At 35.2% G+C, this 27,608-nt stretch overlaps 1 protein-coding gene across 1 annotated transcript; it reads left to right on the forward strand.

Moving 5' to 3' along the window:
• Positions 1–1,822: 1,822 nt before the first annotated feature.
• On the forward strand, positions 1,823–27,409 carry LOC23687793 (rhythmically expressed gene 2 protein). Its single transcript, XM_021843709.1, has 3 exons — positions 1,823–2,239; positions 2,369–2,451; positions 26,807–27,409. The coding sequence occupies exons 1-3, from the start codon at positions 2,082–2,084 to the stop codon at positions 27,364–27,366; spliced, it is 801 nt and encodes a 266-aa protein (XP_021699401.1). The 5' UTR covers positions 1,823–2,081; the 3' UTR covers positions 27,367–27,409.
• The last annotated feature ends 199 nt before the right edge of the window (positions 27,410–27,608 follow it).

The following is a 27,608-nucleotide window of genomic DNA, read 5'->3' on the forward strand; positions in this document are numbered from 1 at the left end:
AGAAAACGTTAATATACCCCTTTTCACGAAATCATAAACTACTTTTAGAGTTGCGTAATTCGGCAGACCAGTAAAGTGACGCGTTTTCTTGTCATTTCCCTCGAACGATTTGAGATTCAAAGCCTGACTTGATATTGAATTTTCGTAACTAGCAATGACAGACTGTAGATGCTCAATTTCTATCTGTTGTTCTGCTATTATCGTTTCATATTTCTTTGTAAGTTCATCATTAGTCTCCTCGTTTACTGCATAGTCCAACCACTCCTCAGACCACTCTTCTAATAGTTCTTCCACGTCCATCTGAAGCGGTGAAGCAGGCAGCTCGTGCATGAATTTTCTGCTGTTGTCGTATTTTTCACATGGAATTCTTTTAACTGCTTCACTAACATGCTTGGTATCAGCGGCATGCACACTTCCAACGCAGCTTACATCAAATTCAAACGAATCACTATTCGATGCACCATTCTCAAACAGCATCAAGTTATTGTTTTCGTCGCACTTATCAGGTTCAGGTTCCTCAAAAACTATCAGCTCTGCTGGATCGTAGCCTTCGGATAGCTCGAGAAACTCGTCTTCCTTTCCGTGAGTGATGAAGACAACATTCACTTGAGTATTCGGCTTTTCAAGCAATAGTGTTGGAATCCAGTTTGGTGCATCGATTTCACTGAATTTCGCTGGTTTTCCTGTATATTGACATCGATTGTGTTCTAATTAGGTTCAAATATGAAACAAAAATAAATACCTGTTGTAAAATGTCGACCGCAAATTCTGGCATATTTATAATCAGAAATATCCTCTCGTGAAACAGCCTCTATCCATAAGCGGCGCCGCTCAGCTTCCTTGAAGGTTGTACCGGGTGGGAATCTATGGAATGACACCGTGCTCGGAACGGATTTTAAATTGGATTTGCATCCTTTTACGCAACACTTGTATACCATTTTCGATAATCTCTAATTGAAATCAAAACAGAGATGAATTGTCAAATTCAGTGACGTCAAAATTGTCACTGTTGGGTGCAGTTGCTTTGACGACCTTCAAGAAACGTCAAATTTGGAATCCCACCCACTATCAAAGTAACACCCACAGGACGCCATTCCCGCTCGCGGATAAGTGGATAGAAATATTAAATTCATGCAGTGGCGATTCCCTTACCTGAACTCTACCTGTTCTACGAATAGAAATTCTTGAATTTCAGCAAAAAATTTGCATCTAATGAGTAGAGATTTATTACAAAGTACCATTCCAAACAGTAATTGTTTGATTTATAATGCACATTTGCCAAATTAGCCATTTTTAGATTCGTAGAACAGGTAGAAAGTGAGGTTACGAATCACCTCTGAATTCATGTTAATTTTCAAATGACAGGTTCGAAGCTTTAAAACTAATGATCTTCTCAAAAGCTCACTGCGTTGAGAATTCACCTGAGTTGGTCTCAGTGGCGGCGAGAGAGCTATCATCTTATGCTTCTAATGCTTCTTCTTGGCATGACGTCCCTATTGGCACTGAGTCTGCTTCTCATCTTGTGTTCTATAGCACTTCCACAGTTATTAGAACTGAGAACATTTGCAAAGTTGTCATTTTTACATTCGTATATCATATGGCTAGGTATGATATAGAGTATCATGATCAGAGAAATCAAGGAAAATTCCATTACGAAAAGATCCTGGAGCGATCATGAATTGAACCCAGACACCTTCACCATGGCTTTGTTTTGTAGCCGCGGACACTACCACTAGGCTAAGGAGGGCCCGAATGCGAGAGCTATACCTAACATCGAAATAAATAAGAAACAAAATTCCGTCGAGCCTTCCGCTGGCAAGGTTCAGCTGTTTGTATATTGCTCTTCTCTTATCAGAGGAGAGTATACAAGAGTTGATAAGACATATTCAAAATAAGTTTTTTTTAGCTACAGTCTTCAATCGAAGCTGGAACTAATTTCCAATATCAGCCCGGCTGAGCTTGATACTGGCTAATTCGCATTCGCTAGTCGATGAGAGCAGATCATCAGTCTTGTCTTGCCCACAGGACTGGTTGTTGGTTTTTGAATTGCTAAAGCTCGTTTGCATTTTAGGAGTATCATTATGAGCTGCTTATCGCGTTTCCGCTTAATCACATTCGATGTCCATAACACGTTGCTACAGATTCGATCCGCGCCGGGTAAGAAATATGGAGAGCTCGGAGCTATGTTCGGTATTAGTAATAACAAGAATCAGCTGGTAGCTAATTATGTTCAAAGTTGGTGAGTATCTTCTTACAATAGTTTCACTTGGTAAATATTAGTCGGCAGAACCTTATTAGCCAAGCTATGATCTGGTATTGCGTGTGAGTTGATTATACAACAAGTTTTTTTTTTCTTATCTTCATGTAGGCATAAAATGAATCGGTTGCATCCGAACTTTGGACTGAAAACGAAAATCGGATATAAGCAGTGGTGGCAAATGATGATTGGAGGTAAGCTTATGATCTGCATTTTTTATGAAATGCAGCAAGGATTCTCATTGAACAATACTTAACGAACAAGAAACTTTATTTCGTCATTGAGCAATCATCATAAATTTTAAACCAGTTTTTTTTCCTTTTCTTGACATTAAAAAAGAATTAAGTTCAGTGAGCGTTTCTAATAAAAATACTTGTATTTCAAGTGAAAAAATGTTTGAAAAATTAAATTCTGGGTTCTATTGAATTTCATCTTTGAACGTTTTGCGATAACGATAATCAAATAAAAAAAATCATTTCATTCAACACTCATACATACTTACATAAAGTTGGATGGTGTAAATTTCACTTTTGGTTTAGTTAAATTTAAATGATAATTATTATTTGCATAATCCGAAGTGAGTGGAAGTGTAATCAAACTTGTTTGAAAAAAGTGAATTCCAAATCTTACTCTTATAGATAAAAGTTCAATAGGCCAATAGTATGATCTGAAAATTTGAGCTCATTCGATGCAAGGGAAGAGTGCTAAGAATTTGATTGAGAAAATAATTGGCCAAGTGTGTGCAGATATTTTTTAGCTTTGCGTCTTTGAGTTTAGCGAACTAGGTGATTTTTTTTTCGTTGAGTCAGACTTTTTTCGTGATTTAAAACAATTTATAAAGATTGAAACTTGATCGGTTTGATAATGATCAATTAGTATAAGCTTATAAGCATTTGATGAACGGTCCGTTTTAGGCGCTGGAAACAAATTACGTAATGTTTCAGGGATTGGTGTAGGCTGATACGTTATAATTTAAACAAAAAAATCGAAGCCTATTATACAGGATAGTGAAGGGGGAGGGGTCATGTGTAAGCATTGCGTAATAAACAGAAGCTGCTTAATGTGGTATATAGGATGTCCCATAATCCTTATTACGAACGACACTGTGAACAAAATGGGCATACACCAATATCTGCTATTGAGGCGTAATCGAAACATCTATGATTGATGTAGGTACCTAGCATTTCTTATTTTTCTTATCATACCGTGATGCATCAATACCCGGACACTTAAGCAGCGACAAATGTTTAAACACCATTTTCAATAAGTATTATGGGTAAACAATTAAAGTTCTACTACTCAGTGAATAACTTTACATCAGATTTTATAAGAGTGATACATTTTACCTTAAAAATAACGATTTTATAACGAAAATCGGTAGAATGATGAAGCATATCTTGTCCTTAAATCCGGACACTTTTGAATCGAAATCCGGACAACTGTTTCGATATTGATTTATTTGCGCAAAAATAACGAAAATTATGTTAGATATTATTCACATACCATATATCATACAACTTGAAGTATTTATGCGACTCACAGTGTTTCAAAAACAGGAATGATGAGAGAAATTTGTATTTGAATTCCCTGCACTGCACTTCGTTAGAGTTCAACGGTAGTAATGAAAAATCACACAGTTTTTCCCCATAATTCGATTCATTTTCATTCACGCTGCCTTCTACAGTTGTTTGACTACTTTTCCTTCACTATCACTTTGAAAATATTCGTTCACTTCAATTTAACTAGGAGATATAATGTAATGTCCGGATTTGATACATTTGGCCGTAATCCCGGACACCCTCTTTTCACACCCCGCAATACACATTTACACCATATTCCACAACTGTTATGTAATTAAATAGTAAAACTATCGTTTTATTTCTATTTGAGTTGAAATCATAACACCAATAACGAAAATGAAACATATTTTTCACGGATAAACACTCGACATGCGTTTGTAAACACTACTACCGAATAAAATTGCGCTGTGAAGAAATGACGTCCAGCCAGAGCAGCGTAACTTATTTTCATTTTATTCATTATTTGGCAATGTTAACTAGATTAAAACAAACAGTAAAATGATCAGAAGTATCATAAATAGCTGATGTGATTGAAAACTGGCAGAATAACATTTAATTTTTCCTTTAATTAATGAATATTGTTAGAGTGTCCGGATATTGGTACCGTCCGGATTTTGATTCATCACGGTATAGGTTACAATTGTGCAACATTTTAGCTCGATTAGTAAAACTATACCGTGATGAATCAAAATCCGGACAGTACCAATATCCGGACACTGTGAAAATATATAATATTCACACGAATAATTAAATGTTATTCTGCCAGCTTTCAGTCATATTAACTATTTATGATACTTCTGATCATTATACCGTTTTTGTAATCTAGTTATCATTGCCAAATAATTATTAAATATGTTAAATAAACAAGCTGCTCCATCTGGACGTAATTTTTTCGCAACTCAAGTCTACTCGGTAGAAGTGTTAACAAACGCACGTCGAATTATTATCTTCTGTTAATGTGTTTCATTCATATTGTAAGTGAAGTTATTTCAACTAAAATAGACTGAAAACGATAGTTTTACGATTCGGTGACATCACAGTCGTGGAATATGGTATGTAAGAGGTGTGAGAAAAGGGTGTCTGGAATTATGGCCAAATGTTTTAAATCCGGACATTACATTAGAACCCATTGTTAAATTTAAGTGAAGGGGTGTATAATTAGTGATATTACAAAAAAACTTGTTGCACAACAACAGAAGGCATTATGAATGAAAGCAAAACGATTTATACGGAAAAACTGCGTGAATCTATCATTACTGCCATTGAATTCAAAGGAAATGCATTGCAGGTAATTCAATTCCAAATTGTACTCATCATTTGACTATTAATAATCCATTTATTTATCTATTCGAAGCACTGTATTTCAAATGCTCTAGATGATATGATATATGATCTGGTATTGATGTTCAATATCATTTTCATAAATTTTGTGCAAATACTTCAATTTTTTAATCATTTGTCCAGATTTCGATTCAATGTCCGGATTTAAAGACAACCTTACTTTAGGTGTTCGGATTTACGAATAAGACATGCTTCATTATGTTAACAATTTTCGGGATAAAATCGTAATTTTCAATGGAAATTTTATCACATATTAAGATTTGATTAGAAGTTCCCTGTCCTTTGGTTCAGAACGGGGAACCTTCGCGTTCTGCCAACTCGGTCGAGTCAGATTTCTTGTGTGAACAAGTTACAACATGGACGTTCTAAAGTGCCAGAATGAAGTGTTGTGCTTGTGGGGAGCACTTGAAGATGGAATGGAAGGTCATTATTTCGCGTTCGTGCTATACTTCTGCTTATCTATAAAGTTCTATACAATAACCGACCCTTAGCTTAACTATTTAAATTAACAGTTGCAAATACAATTATCGTTTTGAGCTTACTAACATGTCGTCGCGTTAATTTAATCATAATGATCTTTTATCTACATCCGTCGAACTATTCTGAATGACCGTTGTGAGAATATCACTAAAAACTTCTCATATGCAATAAAGCTGGATTGTCCTACATTGTAACATTAAGGTTTTCGCTCTTTTGGATTCATTTTTTGTTGTTCGTCATCAGTAGTGTTGAGATGTCCTGAATGCCGCACATGGCGTACAGTGATCATTGCCATGGAGTTTCTCGGAAGCTGCATGGGGATTGTTATCATGGGAATCCAAAGAGCGAATTTTGTATGATTTCATTGTAGGTCAATACAGCAATAAAGCATGTAACAATCACTAACATTTCTTCTCTCTTTATCCTTGTTTTCATATCTAACCCGCCATTACAACGAGGAAAAAAATCATCCGAGAGGAAAGACATAGCAGCGTATTGGCCGAGAAAAGATAAGTATTATGTTTCTGTAAATATTCTTATTATTGATTGCAAGGTGAATCAGATCAACTAAATTTTTAACTAATAACAAACTTGTTCCACAGAGCCATTTACAAAACACCACACAAAATCCCTCCTTTTCCATGTCCTTAGGCAAAACACTTCACTACCGCTATATGTATGACTGATTCATGTTCTTTTGGCCTTGCATCATTCATACGTGTATTGGAAGTCAAGAGTAGAAGCAAAACTTAAAGAACCTTCTGGTCAAACTCCAAAACCCCCTCGGTGTATTATGGATGATGTGAGTTTTCAAACTTACGCTGGAGACTTGGCCCCTGACCCCCTTGTACATCAATAAAATAAAAAAATATATATATTAAGATTTGATTAGAAGTTGTTCATTTAGCAACAGAACATTGATTATTTACCCATAATTCCCATAGAAAATACTATTTGAACATTTGTCGCTGCTTAAATCAGATATCTAGGAGTGCGGGGATGACGCACCAACGATGACCCGCTTAAACCAGCCCATGCACTGTACTTGAGCTATCAAAAAGAATGGTGTACAGTGCATCGACATTATTGACAATTCGAGTGACAATTAGAAGTTCGGCAGTCAAAACTTCGGCGAAGTTCGGCGTCGGCATTCTAATTTGGTGCTTCGCCGACGCATAAGGATTGCCTTTGTCGGCGTGGCACTTCGGTAGAATGCCGACGCCGAACTTCGGCGAACTTTCGGTGATATTTAATATCTCTTATGAAGTTCGGTCTAAAGTTAATCTGAATGCACAATACCCTTGGCCTTAGATTCTCATCTCCCCGGAACCACCTTACGGTATTTCTTCGGGGAGGAACCAGTGCATATAGCGCAACACATGTAGCAGAAGTAGCCTAGGCAAACTTCTTCTCCTAGCCGACTTAAACAATGTAACAAGGGACCAACCTCGGCAGGTCTAATCCTCTACAGCCATAGGAGCTGCAATTATAACATAATTTGAGTGACAGCCGTAATTACTGCATTCCAACACTCGGCATCCGCATACATTCTCTCTATTATATTCTCGGGGGACGTGTCCTTTCCGCATGTAGCGAGCAAGCGATCTCTCACAACAATGAAACGGGGGCAATCGAACACGCCATGCTCCGCTGTTTCCTCCATACCAGCACAATTTGGGCACGCAGGAGATTATGAGCGCCCCAACCTATGCAGGTACTGTCTATAGCAACCATGTCCTGACAGAAACTGCGTCAGGTGTAAGTTTACTTCCCCAAGGTTTCTTTCATACCAATCGGACACATTTGGTATTCGCCGATGCGTCCTAGTGGAGTTATCCCAGTTCTGCTGCCAACTTCTGAGCGTTGCCTCTTTACACGTGTCTTCTCTGGTATGTGCTTGCTACTCTTAAATACGTGCTTTCCGCCACGCTTGCAAGGAGCTTGCGTTTGTTGGCAATTACAGCAGAGCTGTTAGACATCATCCTTAAGGTGAAACAGTTTGGAATCAACTTCTAATATTGCACTAAAACTTCAAAGGCACAAATCTCGCGAAGGAAGCATCCCACAACAGACGGATTCCACGGAGGCATGCAAGTCGATTCTGATCGACCATTTCAAAAATATCTGAAACTTTGCACAGTTTTTCAGTTCCATCTAAATCGTCATTTTCCGATATCAAATCTTCAAGTTGAGTCACGACTAACTTTTCAAAAGGGTGTATGTGAAAATGGTTCAAAAATATTCAAAAAGCTGCACAGCAAAAACGGTTCGTTCGATTGTTAGACAACTAAAGAAACAAAGTTAGACAACTAAATAAAGATTCCAAAAAAAATACACACTGTAATTTTTTTTTTTTTTTTGCATTATAAAACATCATTTTTTGTCACAAAAACTCAAATATCTCAAAACCCTATCGGAATACCAACGTAATTTTTTGAGGGAAAACGGTCCATTATATTAGCTATCTACCATAAAAATTTGGTGATGGTAAACAAAAAAGTTATGACATTTCAAATATTTCACAAATTTGACACTCAGTGAAAAATTTTTTTTTCATTGTTATTTTTTTTAGGACCGCAGTTTGTTGCTTAATTTTTTGTTAAGGGTACCACATGAGGTTAACAAGTTGTTTTCATGATATTTTATTTAATTATTCATAACTATTATAGCATCTATTAGAAAGTTAGACGCGATCCAGTGTTGTGATCTAAAGTCTTGATAGTGTCATATTTTTTATTGTACGTAACTGAAGAAAAAATCTCTCAATAGTGTTGAAACCTTTTGATAAAAGAAACCTATAAGAAATCTAATATTGAAGACAAAAGCTACAAAAAAAGTTTTCTATACAGGTATACGACTAGTTTACCTGCAAAAAGTTTACCTCGTAGAGAACAAGGCGGGTCTATACCCAGGTGATCTAGTATACGTAAAGCAGGTCGTTTTTCTCGGCGCTGGTTTTCTCCACAAAGTTAAAATCTGATTACACCTGGGTATAGACCCGCCTTGGTAGAGAATAGACTTTGTTAATCATATTTGGGAGAAAGCGAGTAACTTCAACAACATCAAAAACATGATAGGTACATACCATGAACATACTCACGAAAAAGCTTAAAATATACTACCACTATGGTTATAAAAGATTTAATTGTAAAATTTTTCTTCAGTCAAGCAAACGACACCAAACTAGTCAGTAAAAACTTAAAAGTGATTTTGTTTATTAAAATCTAACGAGCAACATGAGTAGTCGCTTTCTCAACTGTTGCAGGCCGTTTGCAGAAAAAAAAGTGTTCGTAAGAGCTACGAAATCTCACCGAAAGCACCATAGATAAACTGAAAGCGGCTGGTTATGCTCCAATGTCTACATTGAATACAAATTTACGCATTTGTACGTCCTGCCGTTTAAACGTTGACAAACGGGCAATCTGTACATCATCGGTGGATCAGGTTGCAGGAAGTTCGAAAACAACAACAACTGAGGAATTACTAGATGCACCGACAACAACTGAGGAGTTACCAGAAGTACCAAGTGCAGATAGTCTTGCCACGGTACCATCAGCGACATCTGTTTCAACAAATCAATCAGAAGATGAGTGCATCCAGAAGGTCAACATCGAACGCTTCAACGAAGGGATAGCTGGAATAAAAGTGACTCCGATTAAATGGACGAAGATGGGTTACGTCAATTATCCCGAGAAAAAATACCGTGAAATCAACGAAGCTGTACGAAGAAACCTTTTCAAATTAGGACCTGAGGATGTGGAAAATACAAACTACGATGAGGTAATTATGAATATGAAGGAAAGGTTCTCGAATCTAGCCACGTCAAGGAAAGAAAAATTATTGATTTTGTCGATGCTGCCAAGTTCGTGGTCTATTCAAGACGCCATTGATTAGTTCAAAACCAATAGAAATACAGCAAAAGAGGCAAAACAATTCAAAAATAACTGTCTTGCAACCAAAAATGCTAGGTCGAGTACTTCATTAACAGATGAGACAAAAGAAAAAATAATTCAATATTTTGAAGACGATGAAGTAAGTAGAGCTATGCCTGGCCAAAAAGATTATGTATCTGTAAAAAAAAAGATGGAAAGCGTCAAGCAATCCAAAAACGATTAATGATGACTACTTTGAAAGAAGCGTATACACGCTTCAAGGAAATTAACGAAAATATTAAGGTAGGTTTTTCCTCATTTGCAAGCCTTCGTCCAAGGCAATGCAAGCTTCTATCCAATTCAGGAACACATAATGTTTGTGTGTGCACAACACACGAAAATATTAACCTAATCTTACATAGTTTGAAAAGAATCAATTTATCAAAGGATATTTAAATGTTAACTGGTCGTCTTTTGTGTGAAAATACATCAAATTGCTATCTACGATCTTGTTCGGATTGTCCAGATTCTTCATCATTGGAAAATACTTTATTCGCTGAGTTTGAAGAAAATTATATTGATCAGTTATCATTTGAGCAATGGGTGACCACGGATAGGTGTGACCTAGAAACTGTTGTAAAACCTGTAGATGAGTTCGTGTCATTTTTTTGCTTGAAATTAGAAAGCTTAATTCCTCACGACTTTATTAAAACAGAGCAATCCAGCTTTTTAAAAAATACGAAAAATACATTACAAGATGGTGAAGTTTTAGTCATTTGTGATTTTTCTGAAAACTATAGCTTTGTATTGCAAGATGAAGTGCAGTCCCATCACTGGAACGTACAACAAGCTACAATTCATCCATTCGTTATTTATTTCAATGGAAGTACGCAAATTGAACATTTTAGTTTTATTGTAATTTCCGAAGATTTAAGACACGACTCAGTATCTGTAAATTTGTTCATTGCCAAAATGATTAACTTTTTACGCGTTGATAAGGATAAAGAAATCAGAAAGATATATTTCATGTCTGATGGAGCAGCATCGCAGTACAAAAACCGTAAGAATTTTTCGAGCCTATGTCAGTTTAAATCAAAGTACGGAATTGATGCAGAATGGCATTTCTTTGCTACGTCACATGGCAAAGGTCCTTGTGATGCTATTGGAGGAACCATAAAGCGCATGGCCACAAGAGCAAGTTTAGCCAAAGAACGTGAGCATCCAATTAAAACTGCAAAAGAACTATTTGATTGGGCGAATCGCAGAAAAGAAGAAGATTTAACAAAATTATCATTTTGTTTTACTACTACTGAAGAGTACGAATTAACGGCATCAGAGCTCAGCGAGCAATATAATAACGCGAAAACGATCCAAGGAACCCAAAAATTTCACTGTTTCATTCCATTGTCAGAAAATAAAATTAAAGCAAAACTATACTCGAACTGTACTGATAATGATGCAAAAGTGTTCGGTATTGTAAAAAAAATTGAATAACAATAAATAAATAAATAAGTATTAATAAAATGTTTTCATGGTCTCATAACGCATACCAAAATCCAAAACTTTTAAAGTTTATATATAACATTTAGAAACTCATCGATCATACTCTAAAAAAAAATATCCTGGTAAAAAAAAAATATTTTCGTGTAATCTTTTTAATTTTTTTTTTCTACTAAATGTGAAAATTGTGACATGTTTGAAATGTCATAACTTTTTTGTTTATTGGTTTACCATCACCAAATTTTTATGGTAGATAGCTAATATAATGGACCGTTTTCCCTCAAAAAATTACGTTGGTATTCCGATAGAGTTTTGAGATATTTGAGTTTTTGTGTCAAAAATTATGTTTTTTAATGCAAAAAAAAAATTGTTTTTACTGTGTGTATTTTTTTTGGAATCTTTATTTAGTTGTCTAACTTTGTTTCTTTAGTTGTCTAACAATTGAACGAACCGTTTTTGCTGTGCAGCTTTTTGAATATTTTTGAACCATTTTCACATACACCCTTTTGAAAAGTTAGTCGTGACTCAACTTGAAGATTTGATATCGGAAAATGACGATTTAGATGGAACTGGAAAACTGTGCAAAGTTTCAGCTCAATAGAAAAAAATGAATTAAAAAATTTACCAAAATTTGGTGCTGTTGCTTGGAATCACTCAACAGTGTACTTTTTATTTTGGCTTTGTGCACTAGCAGAAAGCTTAAAATAAGAAGATCAGGAACGTTTGCCCACTATTTCTCCAGTTTTGTGCCTTTGAAAAACGTGAGTAGGGGGAGAAGTCGGCCAGTGTGCCGGCCATCTTTGGATTCCGAGATGTTTCACCTTAAAAGCGCCGCTATAGCCGTAGATGCCCTTTTACAGGCATATTCAACGCGGCTAGTGAAGCTGAGCTTGTCATCGATCATTACCCCGAGATGCCTAAGGGATCGCTTGGACTCTATGGTGCCATCATCTACCGAGATAAGCGCCCGTTGCTCGGACTTGCGGTTGTTGAATACCACCACCTCAGTCTTGTTATGGGCCGGTCCTAGTTTCCTAGGCTTCATTCATTCATCAGCTATGGAAATAGATTGCGCTGCTGTCTACTCTACTTCCTCCAACGATTCGCCATAGACCACTAGGGTGATATCGTCGGCGAAGCCAACAATCTTAGCACCCGTCGGAAGGGGCAGCCTCAGCACGTCATCGTACATCGCATTCCATAACATCGGACCCAGGATTGAACCTTGAGCTACTCCCGTGGTAATTCGAACACTTTTCTGTCCCTCCTCTGTGTCATACAGTAGAATCCTACCGTAAAATAGCATTCTAGGAGCTTACACAATTGCACCGGTACCTGCTGAGGTCGGTGAAATAATTGAAATGTGCAGTGTGTAGATTTCAGTACTTGTTCATTAATCCCGACCAACCAGTCTTCATAATTCTTTATAGATCTTTGACCAACGATGGCGATCGCTAACGGTTCAAAACGAATCTATATCGATCGCTATCGAAAATCACTGACTGGTTGACCGGGATTTGAAATGGAATTCTTCAAGACAGAATGCAGAAATAATCAGATTTTCTTCCGAAAAAGTACCAAAGTCAACAAAAATAAAGTTTGTTTGCATAGGCCATTTGGACAAGGAATCAATTAGATGACTGCTCTGCCCATAACTGCATATTTGTAACATTCGACAAAAGTAAGCATTGAGTAAATGGGATACAAAGTTTGCATTTTATTGCAGTATGGGAGGAAACTAAAATTTTAAAAAATCACTTAGAATTCAAAAGTGCTTATTTGAGGTTTAAATTCTGTACAACTCATATCGCATATTGGGTGAATAGTTAGAAAATAATTCTGATTTTCGTTTCTACTGCAGTATGAGGCTCATGTATAATCTCAATGTGATTGTTATGCGGTTACAATTGCCAATGTGACAAAACAACTTAGTATTTTTTTCGAATTTTCTAGAACAATCTCACAGATTTCAGTAAGTTGATCGAAAGTATTTGTTATTTTTTTTTTCTTCTCCTTTATTTTGGCACAGACCTATTGATCCATATTTGCCAGTGTGTCAAGTGATACGTGACCATTCAAAATGTCAGTTAACGAATCGTACGAATTTTAAAGTTGATTTTTCTCTCAAGTGTTTTGACCGATCAAAATCCAAGCAATCAACGGTTCTTTCATTGAAAAACAGTGCAAATTATTTTTCGCGAAAATAACGGATTCAAACATTTACTCTTGCTTCCTCCAGGAAGCTAGCAATTTGAGCATATTCATCACCATTTTTATTTTTTAGGATGTCGTATATTGATTTTTTTTGAACGAGTATTGGATATTTCCGTCTTATAGACGACAAATTGGAGCAATCAAAAAGTACATGTAGAAGGTCCTCTGTTACCTGGCATTTCTCGCACAAGTCCGAACTAATTAGATTCCATTTCGCTAATCTGTCTTTAGTGGCTGTATGGAAGGTACGTATTCTCCCCATATTTATTATCTGACTAGTTGGTAAGCTTATGTGTTTAAACCATGGTTCCAATTTTAATTGAGTCAAAATTTTAAAGTGATCTTTTCCTTTTTCTCTCGATATTTCTGTATATTCTTTATTCCATTCCTGTAGCATTTCGTTTTTAAACCCTAATATGCAGTCATTTAATGTTAGTTGGTAGTTTTCTATTTGTGATTTTTTTATTCCCAGTTTTGCTGCTGTATCTGCTCTGTCATTCCCAGTTATGTTTGTGTGACCTGGTATCCACTGAATAATTATCTGCTGAATACTATTAAACTCTACTATTGATTAAAGATGGTGAATTAGATAGTTGTCTTCATTATTAGTATTAGCCAGTATAGTACAACTACTTTGCGAATCTGTAAATATTACTATTTTAAATTGGTTTATACTAATAGCATACTCTATTGCTTCTATTATGGCTACTAATTCTGCGTTCATTATGCTGAAATTGTCATTTAATTTGTAACTAAACGAGGATTTAGTTTGTTCATCGTATATTCCATATCCTACACCTTCTGAAGTTTTTGAACCGTCTGTAAATATATGATAATAATCTTTATATTTTTCATTTATTAGATGAAGCACTAAAACCTTTTGTATTTCCTTAGAAGTGTTTGTTTTGTTAATGCCTGTAATTTTTGGGATAATGACTAATTTACTTTTCATTGTTCATTCATTGTTTTTTGGTTCAACTTGCATTGAAGTATGTGATAATTATTTAGGGATGCTATTTTTTGAATGTAACTTGTAAATTTGGGTAATTCGTCTGATGTTATTAAATCAGTTAGGCTTTCTGTTATTGGACTATTATAGTAATATAAATTTTTGAGTATTTCCTTAAAGGTAAGATATTGTGCTCTGTACTTTACGGGTAGTTCTCCAGTTTCTGCGTATAAAATGTGATTCGGGGTAGATTGTAAATATCTAAATGTTGTTCTTAATGATAAATTTTGGGTTTTCTCTACTCTTTGTAAATCTGTTTTAGAAACTGATGAATAAATAGTTATTCCATAGTCTAATTGCGACCTTACTATTGATTTATTTATCTGGCTTAATGTAACTGGATGAGTTCCTCCCTTTTTTCTGCTTAACATTTTAAGTATGTTAATTTTCTTTTTTGCTTTATTGGTTATTTCAGTTATATGTGTTTTGAAATTCAATTTGTGATCAATCCAAATTTCTAAGTATCTATGGACTAAGTTGAGTTCTACTGGTTGATTATTTATTGTAATTTGTATGTTATCTGGAATATCATTGTTGAAACAAATAGTTGCTGATTTATTTGGATTAATTTTTAAATCAAGTTTGAGTAAAGCTGTTGAAATTGTGTCTAATGCATTGTTCATTTTAGTTATCGATTCTGTCATATTTTCACTTTCTATGAAAATAGAGAAGTCATCTGCAAACTGTATAAGAACTCCGTCTTCAACTATTTCGTGTAATGAACTCGTGTAAATATTAAATAGTATGGGAGAAAGCGGGCAACCCTGGGGAAGACCTTTGTTTGTTTTCGTTTCTATTTCTGTACCATCATTCATTATGATCTTAACCGTTCTTTCTCTTAGATAGTAATAACACCAGACTATGATTTCATTCGGAAATTTTTTCTCTTTCAAAATATTAAGTAATTTTTCTATATTAACGTTATCGAATGCTTTTGTCAAATCTAAGAATGTGCAAAGTGAGAAGTGTTTTTTGTTCTTTGAATTATTTACTTTTGCTATTAACATATTTACACAGTTTATTGCCGATGTTTTTTGTTTAAATCCAAACGAATATTTAGGAAGTGGAGAATTTGATTTAATGAAGCTAACTAATTGCTTTTTGTAAGAAATATTTATTGTTTTTAAGAAAACTGGTATTAAACATATTGGTCTATAAGAACTAGCATCATTTTCTTCTTTATCTGGTTTCAATATAGCTACTGTTTTAATTTCTAGCCAACTTTTAGGAATTTCTCTAGTGCATATAACTTTATTAATCATTTCAGTTATTTTGATAATTAGATCTAAATTTATTTGTTTGAGGAAGTAATAGGATATATTATCTGGACCTGGTGCTGAAGTATCTTTCTTAGATTTTATAATACTCTGTATTTCTTGTAATGTTATTTTATGTTTAACTATTGTATCTGAGGGACTATAATTTATTCCTGTGGTTTTAGTGGGAAAATTTATATTCATGAATTCAGATGAAAGGTTTTTGTCGTTCAATATTTGTATGTTATTTTTCTTTGGAAATCCTCCACTTATCATTTTGACTGTAGTCCATAGTTGTTTGATATTCATGTCTGGTGTTAGACTGTCTGTCAGTTCTCTGTATGATTTTCTTTTCTCTTTCCTAATTGCTGATTTAAGTAATGTTCTAGATTTTTTAAAAAGAAGAAAGTTTTGTAGAGTTAAATTTTTGAAATATTTTAATAAGTTATTACTTTTTTCTTCATATAATCTTTTAATTTCTTGTGTCCACCATTTTTTCGGATAATTTGTTTTATGCGGCTTGAATTTGGCTTTGTCAATACATTCTATAAATTTTTCACTCAATACTTCTGGATTTTCTATTGTCTCTGGGCAAAGGTTGTTCAAATTTTCTACTGCTTGCTTTTTATTTATTTGTATTTTATTGTATTCATAGTATTTTGCATAGTCTATTATTTCGAATATTATAACCTTATGTTCTCCGCAAATTTCTTGATCCAGGACTGACCATTCTACTTTAGGTGCTATATTTGTTGAAACTATTGTAATGTCAATTGCTGATGGAATCGTGTTAGGAGGTCTGATCGTTGTTGGATTACCGTTATTCATTACTATTAAATCTGTGTTTATTAATGATTCTGCCAACAACTCTCCGCGAGGGCAGCTTTTATTTGCATTGTTCCATGTTGGATGATTCGAGTTAAAATCTCCTGCTAAAATTGTTGAAGTATTTGATTTGTCTATGAAGTCTAATAATTTAAGCAATGGTGTTTTAATTTGATTATTTCCTATTGACGGTGGTATATAGACTGAAATTATCATTAATGTCTCAGCTGTATTATTTGTTTTAACTGCTATTGCTTCTATAGGGTGAAGTTTAGGTAGGGAAACTGTTTTAAAATCTATTTCATTTTTGATCAATATTCCAACTCCTCCATATCCTTTATCTCTACATTTCTTAACGAATTTGTAACCTGTAAAATTAAATTGTTCATCCGGTTTAGTCCAAATTTCTGAAAGAATTGCTATATCAATATTATGTTGTTGTAAAAGTATTGTTAAAAGTGAACGATTTGCTGCCGGTCTTATGCTATTTATATTATTTTGTAGAATGGTCAAGTTTCTGACTGCGGCCATTATAGTTTATCTGGTTGAACTATTCGAGGATTTTCATTATTTTTCAGAAACGCTGGGTTCACTATTTCTTGTAGTTGATCGCTTATTTGTTTGAGTACATTTTCACCCTTATTGTGTGTACTCGTTCCTGCGTTATTGATTGTTTTGTCGATTTGTTCCTTGATTTGTTTGATTTTTGAAATCATTTTGTTCATATTCAGTTGTTTAACCAATTCCATTTTGAGTGAGTTCACTATTTGTTCCAGTTCTGATTTCGTAATGTATTGTTCTGCGTTGCTCTCTTTTATTTTCAAATTCTTATTTGTGTTTGTGTGTTGTTGTTCTTTTGGTTTCCAGTTTGCATCCTTCTGAACTATTTCTTCTGATTTATTATCGATCGGTGGAAAATCCTCATTTGACTGTAATCTGATTTCTGTCTGTGACTGTCTCGGGTATCTTTTTTCGGCTTCGTTAAATGTTAGTTTGTTGTAGGCCATTGATTTACTGATGTTTTCCTGTCTAATCCTTTCTTTGCAATTTACGTCAAAAGCTTTATGTTTACTACCACAATGGAAACACCTAACGTCCAAAGACTTACAGTTTTTCCCTTCATGTTCCGGATTTGCACAAATATAACATCTTTGCTGTTCTGACTTACACGCCTTTACTCTGTGACCATATCGTAGACATTTCCAGCAATATTTTAACGGGAACAAATAGACATCAACTATTCTCGGGATTCCAAAAATAGTTACCTCTCTTGGCAATTTCTCCCCTTCTGCATAAAGTTTAACACTGTAGGTTGGTACTAATTTTCCATTTTCCAATTTTTGTATTCTTTCCACTTTCTTGATTTTTATTCTTTCCGATTCCAGTTTTTCAAATATTTCTTGCTCCGGAATACTTGGAGGAATATCCCTTACTACTCCTATGGTTTCCTTGAACATGGTTGGTACGTAAATTTTGTATTTGAATGTTTCCGTTAGAATTTTCGAATTGATCAAGTTTTCTGCATGTTTCGGGTTTGCGAAAGTTATCTTGTATCTGTTTTTTCCTGCTATTTTCAATTCCGTGTAGTTTGTAATTTTAATGTTGTGTAGGGTTCGAGCAAGTTCCATGACATGAATATTCTTACTTGGATCCGTTGGTTCAATGAAGAAAGTTGTGAAAGTCTTATTTATTTCCCAACCATCGTCAAGGAAACCATCTCTTTCTTTGTATTTGTCACCTACGTCCATTTTTGCCGTGCCATTCTTGTCTTTGCCTTTGTCGCTCTGTACTTTACGGGTAGTTCTCCAGTTTCTGCGTATAAAATGTGATTCGGGGTAGATTGTAAATATCTAAATGTTGTTCTTAATGATAAATTTTGGGTTTTCTCTACTCTTTGTAAATCTGTTTTAGAAACTGATGAATAAATAGTTATTCCATAGTCTAATTGCGACCTTACTATTGATTTATTTATCTGGCTTAATGTAACTGGATGAGTTCCTCCCTTTTTTCTGCTTAACATTTTAAGTATGTTAATTTTCTTTTTTGCTTTATTGGTTATTTCAGTTATATGTGTTTTGAAATTCAATTTGTGATCAATCCAAATTTCTAAGTATCTATGGACTAAGTTGAGTTCTACTGGTTGATTATTTATTGTAATTTGTATGTTATCTGGAATATCATTGTTGAAACAAATAGTTGCTGATTTATTTGGATTAATTTTTAAATCAAGTTTGAGTAAAGCTGTTGAAATTGTGTCTAATGCATTGTTCATTTTAGTTATCGATTCTGTCATATTTTCACTTTCTATGAAAATAGAGAAGTCATCTGCAAACTGTATAAGAACTCCGTCTTCAACTATTTCGTGTAATGAACTCGTGTAAATATTAAATAGTATGGGAGAAAGCGGGCAACCCTGGGGAAGACCTTTGTTTGTTTTCGTTTCTATTTCTGTACCATCATTCATTATGATCTTAACCGTTCTTTCTCTTAGATAGTAATAACACCAGACTATGATTTCATTCGGAAATTTTTTCTCTTTCAAAATATTAAGTAATTTTTCTATATTAACGTTATCGAATGCTTTTGTCAAATCTAAGAATGTGCAAAGTGAGAAGTGTTTTTTGTTCTTTGAATTATTTACTTTTGCTATTAACATATTTACACAGTTTATTGCCGATGTTTTTTGTTTAAATCCAAACGAATATTTAGGAAGTGGAGAATTTGATTTAATGAAGCTAACTAATTGCTTTTTGTAAGAAATATTTATTGTTTTTAAGAAAACTGGTATTAAACATATTGGTCTATAAGAACTAGCATCATTTTCTTCTTTATCTGGTTTCAATATAGCTACTGTTTTAATTTCTAGCCAACTTTTAGGAATTTCTCTAGTGCATATAACTTTATTAATCATTTCAGTTATTTTGATAATTAGATCTAAATTTATTTGTTTGAGGAAGTAATAGGATATATTATCTGGACCTGGTGCTGAAGTATCTTTCTTAGATTTTATAATACTCTGTATTTCTTGTAATGTTATTTTATGTTTAACTATTGTATCTGAGGGACTATAATTTATTCCTGTGGTTTTAGTGGGAAAATTTATATTCATGAATTCAGATGAAAGGTTTTTGTCGTTCAATATTTGTATGTTATTTTTCTTTGGAAATCCTCCACTTATCATTTTGACTGTAGTCCATAGTTGTTTGATATTCATGTCTGGTGTTAGACTGTCTGTCAGTTCTCTGTATGATTTTCTTTTCTCTTTCCTAATTGCTGATTTAAGTAATGTTCTAGATTTTTTAAAAAGAAGAAAGTTTTGTAGAGTTAAATTTTTGAAATATTTTAATAAGTTATTACTTTTTTCTTCATATAATCTTTTAATTTCTTGTGTCCACCATTTTTTCGGATAATTTGTTTTATGCGGCTTGAATTTGGCTTTGTCAATACATTCTATAAATTTTTCACTCAATACTTCTGGATTTTCTATTGTCTCTGGGCAAAGGTTGTTCAAATTTTCTACTGCTTGCTTTTTATTTATTTGTATTTTATTGTATTCATAGTATTTTGCATAGTCTATTATTTCGAATATTATAACCTTATGTTCTCCGCAAATTTCTTGATCCAGGACTGACCATTCTACTTTAGGTGCTATATTTGTTGAAACTATTGTAATGTCAATTGCTGATGGAATCGTGTTAGGAGGTCTGATCGTTGTTGGATTACCGTTATTCATTACTATTAAATCTGTGTTTATTAATGATTCTGCCAACAACTCTCCGCGAGGGCAGCTTTTATTTGCATTGTTCCATGTTGGATGATTCGAGTTAAAATCTCCTGCTAAAATTGTTGAAGTATTTGATTTGTCTATGAAGTCTAATAATTTAAGCAATGGTGTTTTAATTTGATTATTTCCTATTGACGGTGGTATATAGACTGAAATTATCATTAATGTCTCAGCTGTATTATTTGTTTTAACTGCTATTGCTTCTATAGGGTGAAGTTTAGGTAGGGAAACTGTTTTAAAATCTATTTCATTTTTGATCAATATTCCAACTCCTCCATATCCTTTATCTCTACATTTCTTAACGAATTTGTAACCTGTAAAATTAAATTGTTCATCCGGTTTAGTCCAAATTTCTGAAAGAATTGCTATATCAATATTATGTTGTTGTAAAAGTATTGTTAAAAGTGAACGATTTGCTGCCGGTCTTATGCTATTTATATTATTTTGTAGAATGGTCAAGTTTCTGACTGCGGCCATTATAGTTTATCTGGTTGAACTATTCGAGGATTTTCATTATTTTTCAGAAACGCTGGGTTCACTATTTCTTGTAGTTGATCGCTTATTTGTTTGAGTACATTTTCACCCTTATTGTGTGTACTCGTTCCTGCGTTATTGATTGTTTTGTCGATTTGTTCCTTGATTTGTTTGATTTTTGAAATCATTTTGTTCATATTCAGTTGTTTAACCAATTCCATTTTGAGTGAGTTCACTATTTGTTCCAGTTCTGATTTCGTAATGTATTGTTCTGCGTTGCTCTCTTTTATTTTCAAATTCTTATTTGTGTTTGTGTGTTGTTGTTCTTTTGGTTTCCAGTTTGCATCCTTCTGAACTATTTCTTCTGATTTATTATCGATCGGTGGAAAATCCTCATTTGACTGTAATCTGATTTCTGTCTGTGACTGTCTCGGGTATCTTTTTTCGGCTTCGTTAAATGTTAGTTTGTTGTAGGCCATTGATTTACTGATGTTTTCCTGTCTAATCCTTTCTTTGCAATTTACGTCAAAAGCTTTATGTTTACTACCACAATGGAAACACCTAACGTCCAAAGACTTACAGTTTTTCCCTTCATGTTCCGGATTTGCACAAATATAACATCTTTGCTGTTCTGACTTACACGCCTTTACTCTGTGACCATATCGTAGACATTTCCAGCAATATTTTAACGGGAACAAATAGACATCAACTATTCTCGGGATTCCAAAAATAGTTACCTCTCTTGGCAATTTCTCCCCTTCTGCATAAAGTTTAACACTGTAGGTTGGTACTAATTTTCCATTTTCCAATTTTTGTATTCTTTCCACTTTCTTGATTTTTATTCTTTCCGATTCCAGTTTTTCAAATATTTCTTGCTCCGGAATACTTGGAGGAATATCCCTTACTACTCCTATGGTTTCCTTGAACATGGTTGGTACGTAAATTTTGTATTTGAATGTTTCCGTTAGAATTTTCGAATTGATCAAGTTTTCTGCATGTTTCGGGTTTGCGAAAGTTATCTTGTATCTGTTTTTTCCTGCTATTTTCAATTCCGTGTAGTTTGTAATTTTAATGTTGTGTAGGGTTCGAGCAAGTTCCATGACATGAATATTCTTACTTGGATCTGTTGGTTCAATGAAGAAAGTTGTGAAAGTCTTATTTATTTCCCAACCATCGTCAAGGAAACCATCTCTTTCTTTGTATTTGTCACCTACGTCCATTTTTGCCGTGCCATTCTTGTCTTTGCCTTTGTCGCCATTTTGTTTCTCTCTCTCCTTTTCCTTCTTCCTCTTCTTCCTACCCTTCTTTTGATCTTCTTCTCCGTCACTACTCATTTTTCTGCGGTTAGATAAACCTCCTTCATAAGCTGATTCGTATCCTGTACCCGAGTCGAGTTCCTGTTCATTGTCGTCTAGAAGGCCCGAGAACCTTCCATACTCATCACATTTTGTCGACATCCAACGAGGCTCTAAAACCTCGTGGCTTGGTGATTCTAACCTCAAAAGCCAACCCCCCAGGAGGGCGCCCGAGAAACGGAATCAATCAAACTTACCAATCGATAATTTGCACCGTTTTCACAAATCTACAACCACTAATTACCAAAATAGAAATCCGTTTTTCCACTTTTTTGAGAACACTCAACTTATTTTGGGATTATGAAAATTTCCTCTTACTCACGAACGCGCACTTGAAACACCTTGAAATACTTCACAACTGTACTCGCCGAACGTTAGTTGGAGAATCAATATTTGTTATTTGATGACTCTCCCCGGTATTAACTCGAAATTGTCAAAAATGTCGAATGTGACTGTTATGCAGTTATGGGCAGTGCTTGGGACTAACAGACACCCTTAGTGTATAAGTGGTGGTGATCTTTATTTATAGGCAACAACAATTGCCCCTGCCATGTCTGAATGCGAAGGGGAAGTGGGGGAAATTGATGTTGCATTAAACTGGTACTTACAGTAGACTAGATATTCTCCGACATCTACGCCAGTTTTTGCGGGAAGGTATAGGAGTGGTAAATTTATGGCATGGAGGCTAAGGAAGGGCGTGTTATAATGATGGAAGAATTGCAGCGTAGGGAAACTTTTTTTTTTGTCTGGTGCTAGCAAATGTTATGAACTGTGATAGATCAACAATGATAGTTATATTAAGAGTGGAAGATAGAAGCAAGTTAAAGATACAACTATTGTAAGTTCGGTCAATCGTTAGAAAATGCATTTTGCCGAAGTTGGATTTTTCTCGTTATCCATGTAAGATACCCTACTTCGGAAGGAAGGCGCATTCTAGCGCATCCAGATGCGAATCGAATGCACCGCTTCCGAAGTTAGGTATCCCCCATAGGTTCTGAGGAAAATCCAACTACGGCGATGAACCATTTCTAACTTTTTACCGCGCGGACAATACAAAGTACGAGGGAAGGGACGGGCCTGGGATTGAACTCACCTTCTGCTTATGAAGCAAATGCGATAGCCATTGGACCACCAACCCCGTCATTACCGTCATCTGCAGGTCTTGGTGCACAAAACAGTATTTCATGCAACATGCTCACCGGGTGACGATGGCGTAAGCTGGGTGATGGATAAAAAAAATGTTCCAAGTGTAGTGTCTGTTTGTCTGTGGGTTAATCATAAGTGTTGCGAGGACTAATCCCAATGCCGAACGCGTTACATTTGTTTGCTTTACATTGACAACTATAGGGCTCGAACGTGGCCTTGAACCTAGTTCAATTTCGCTCCATTTTACTTATCGCTCTTCGAATGAGATGTTTGTAAATATGCTTAGGTTAGATTGCATTTATTTTTCTTATCTGCAGTTGTTAACCCATCATAGTAAACAGTGGTGTATCTAGGGTTGATTCATGTAGTATCAATAGAACGGCATTCAAAACTACAATGACAAAATATGACTCTTTTCAAGAAGGTAGTAAAACCGATATCACGCTTGATTTATAATCATTACATTTTTACAGTTTCCCAATTCAAAAAAAATTACGTTTTCAATTATTTTCCAAACGTGCTGACAGTTCCTATTTACCAGCGATATTAGTGATATTTTGATGCAATTAAGACGCTTCGTTTTCGGGACGCCGGGAGTTTGATTTTTTGTTTCGCGTGTTGTGTTGGGCAGTGTTTTGGAAAGCCCAAACAAGACGCTTCGTTTTCGGGACGCCGGGAGTTTGGTTTTCGTTTCGCGGGTTTTGTAGAGCAGTGTTTTGGAAAGCCCAAACAAGACGCTTCGTTTTCGGGACGCCGGGAGTTTGGTTTTCGTTTCGCGTGTTGTGCTGGGCAGTGTTTTGGAAAGCCCAAGCAAGACGCTTAGTTTTCGGGACGCCGGGAGTTTGGTTTTCGTTTCGCGGGTTTTGCTGTGCAGTGTTTTGGAAAGCCCAAACAAGACGCTTCGTTTTCGGGACGCTGGGAGTTAGGTTTTTTGTTTCGCGTGTTGTGTTGGGCAGTGTTTTGGAAAACCCAAACAAGACGCTTCGTTTTCGGGACGCCGGGAGTTTGGTTTTTTGTTTCGCGTGTTGTGCTGGGCAGTGTTTTGGAAAGCCCAAGCAAGACGGTTCGTTTTCGGGGCGCTGAGAAGTTTTGCTGTTCGCGCTCTGTGAATGCGAAAATATATTCGTGTTCAGTCGAGGATGGATTACCAACTGGTGAGCTCGTTTCATGCTTATGATAACACATTATTTCATGAAAGCGTTACTTTTTTGTAATATTCAATCAAACTTTGTATGATTCGTCACTACAAGTGTCGGCATTATGCCTGTTTTATACAATGCTAATAAACAAATATAATTTTTGATATTACTTAAAATATTTTTTGAATTGTTCGACATTATGAATGTCGACGTTTATCTTAAAACTTCTACCAAAGACTTTTCTTCTTGAGGCATAAATGTTCAATAATACTTTTATGTAATTTTCAAACAAACTATGATTGGTTCGTCACTACAAGTGTCGGCATTATTCCTGTTTCATATAATTTAAAACAAACGCATATATTTTTCTCTTTTCGCCATTAATAAAAACTTCTTTTGAATGGTTCGACATTATAGATGTTGACGTTTATTTCTTCTACCAAAAACTTTTTGAGACAAAACTAAAAACTAGCTTTAAGTATAAATCGTATTTTTCCTCCTTATCCATGGATCGCATCACCGACCAAAGGTGACTCCCAGATCTTTTCCTTCTCCACTAGTAAACACCCTTCCCGTGGTGATTGTGGAGATGCAGAGGTATTCTCGGTCTCTAGAAGCAACAATCATTACACCCTAACATTCCTTCCCTATCCCAACTGACTGTAAGGACTTGGCCGGCGCCGTTATTGATCAATAATATTAGATCTGCTAAAATTGCACTCCGAGAGTAAGCGGAAACTCCCATCCCTTATTTATTTGGATCGCAGTGCAATTATTACCAGTTCTGATCAATCACGGAGTAGCAACCATTGACATGTACAGTCAGTCTATGCTATGCTATGCTATGCTTCAATATTAGTGATATTATGATGCAATGTTAAAAGAAATTTCGGAAGAAAATTTATTGGTATTCCTCATAAATTTATGGAGGATTTCTTGGAAAAGTGTATAATAGATTGGAGGCAATTCGTGAGAGTAATCATAGATGATTTTTTAAAAATAATCCTCATGAATGCAAAAAATTGGCTTAGGAATTAGTGTAAAGTTACTTGGAAAAAAGTCGAAACTATTATTTTTTTCAAAAACTCTGGAATAAACCTTTGTGGAAGAACTCGTGTAGATTCCGTGGGAAATCTCTTAGGATTAACAACTGGAAAATCTGTGACGGAACCAGTAAACAACATGTTGAGGAAATCATGGGATAATAATAAGTAATTTATATGTAAATTACTGGTAGTAGCGTTTGAGAACTTGTGAGATAGTCGCGTAATAGTCTCTGAAAGTTTCTCTAGAGCCTCTGGAATTTCTGACTGATTGACAGCTGGTGAAAATGCTCCAGACTAACGCATCTGGAACGCAAATCGCCACGAAACGCACATATACATACACATTTGTTCTATATATGGAGATTTCAATGCGACGGTAGTCAGTCGTAGTGATCCTTTATAGAGAGATAAGCGGAAGTAAAATGGAATGATTTGGCAACAGACCAGTAGGCGAATTCCGGTGCATATTTTCTTCGAAGAAAAGAAAATTTTCTTGCTGGTGGATTATGGAAGAAAATTTCTTCTCTTCGAAGAAAATGTGCGCCGGAATTCACCTGCAGCATTGCTAATTTTGCTTGGCGTCGATAATAATATTGTAACACGGACATGACTTCCTCATTGCTAAAAAGTGTATTTTGTTTCGTTATAGATCTTTGAGCTACATATCCAAACGAATAAACAGCCGAAAAAATCAACAACTAAAAAAACTAAAAAAAAAATATTTCATTTTTTTGCTGTATGCAAAATTACTTTTACCGAAATAATTTCAAGCGGATTACATTACTCTTCAAGAAAAATTCAAAACAAACATAACGCATGTTCGTTTGGCTCACACTTTGGCAGCTCTCGCTGCTCGATTGGCTCACACTTTGACAGAAATGTCAACTTCCGCGAATCTCTCTTATAAAGGATTACTAGTCAGACGTCAAAGTTAGTTTGACATCTTCTCCTGACATAGGCCTATTCATATGACGTTCCAAATCAGCTGATCGGGAAGCTCTTTGACAGTTCTTCCATGGAAATGACAGCCTCGTGTTAGCATCGGTCCTCCACCGATGTAAACAAATGCATAGACGGACCTGTCAAATGAAAAAGCCTATTCGAGTGTTTTTAGTTGGATTTTTTTCCAACCAGCGAACATCCAACCATCTAGTCATTCCATGTAGCGGACCCCCAACGAGCAAATCCCCACTGTATGTAGATTGAGTCAACAGATTAAATTTTGTTTTTGATTAATGTTTTAATAATTTTGCTTTGGGTTGACTTGCGCTCTTATTGTCCCACCAAACGCTGCAACGGAAAATGAAATGAAAACATTGCATATACTTAAACTCAGGTTTCTATTTCGGTAAAATTAAATGACGAACTCCGTTGGTTAATCATATTCTTACTGATATTTGATATTATAAATTTATCAACGTAATATATTTTTTTACTCACATTTTTGAAATGAGCTGCAAAAATCTATAACTATGTATTTTATTACTTAGCAGTCGAAAAACTGATTTAACGTATATTTGTCTTTCAGGTATTTTCAATGAAAATGGAACACACAACATTCCAGAAGATAAAATCGAACAGATGACGGAACACTTCATGGAATTCTTCAAAACTAGTGGATTTTGGCAGCATTGCTACGGTTCAGTGGATTTTCTGAACTATCTGAAACTACAAAGGCATATAGAATCGCATGGTAGCAAAGAGCCTCCGTTCAAACTTGGTGTTATTTCTAATTTCGATCCAAGGCTCGACGTTCTTCTGAGAAACATGAAGCTAAATCACTATTTCGATTTCGTACTCAATTCATATGATGTTGGATACATGAAACCTTCGAAGGAAATTTTTGCAGCTGCTATGAAAGCGTCTGAATTAAAAGACCTTAAACCACAAGAATGCTTGCATATCGGAGCAACACCAGCTACCGACTATTTTGGAGCGCGACACGCTGGCTGGTATGGTTTACTTGTTCATGAAAAATCTGCCGATGAACTGTCTAGAAAATATGGGCAAACGGTGGATGACAATCACGTTTTCTCTAGTTTGTTTGATATTCATAAAAAAATTTCGAATGATTATATGAAATGGTAAATACATGTTCTTAATAAAACATTATTGTATTTTTGCATGCGGTCTCAGCGGTTTCAAACGGCAAAGGATCTTTTTATCCGAAATTTCACTTTTTTAAAGGCTGATTTTCTGTTGAAAATAATAGGGTGGCCACCAAACCGGGGGATATCGGGAATATGAGATGGTCACCGAGAAAATCGTTTTCAACGAGCATCTTCAAACTCAGTACATGGGGATTTGCTCGTTGGGGGATTCGCTACATG

This window comes from Aedes aegypti, chromosome 2, assembly GCF_002204515.2.
Source record: "Aedes aegypti strain LVP_AGWG chromosome 2, AaegL5.0 Primary Assembly, whole genome shotgun sequence".
Classification (NCBI taxonomy): Eukaryota; Metazoa; Arthropoda; class Insecta; order Diptera; family Culicidae; genus Aedes; species Aedes aegypti.

Bases quoted from the DNA above. Each gene is read 5' to 3' on its own strand.
- LOC23687793 (XM_021843709.1), top strand. From the start codon at position 2,082: ATGAGCTGCTTATCGCGTTTCCGCTTAATCACATTCGATGTCCATAAC. The intron at 2,240-2,368 runs GTGAGTATCTTC...ATCTTCATGTAG, and splicing joins GCTAATTATGTTCAAAGTTG to GCATAAAATGAATCGGTTGC. The intron at 2,452-26,806 runs GTAAGCTTATGA...TTTGTCTTTCAG, and splicing joins GTGGCAAATGATGATTGGAG to GTATTTTCAATGAAAATGGA.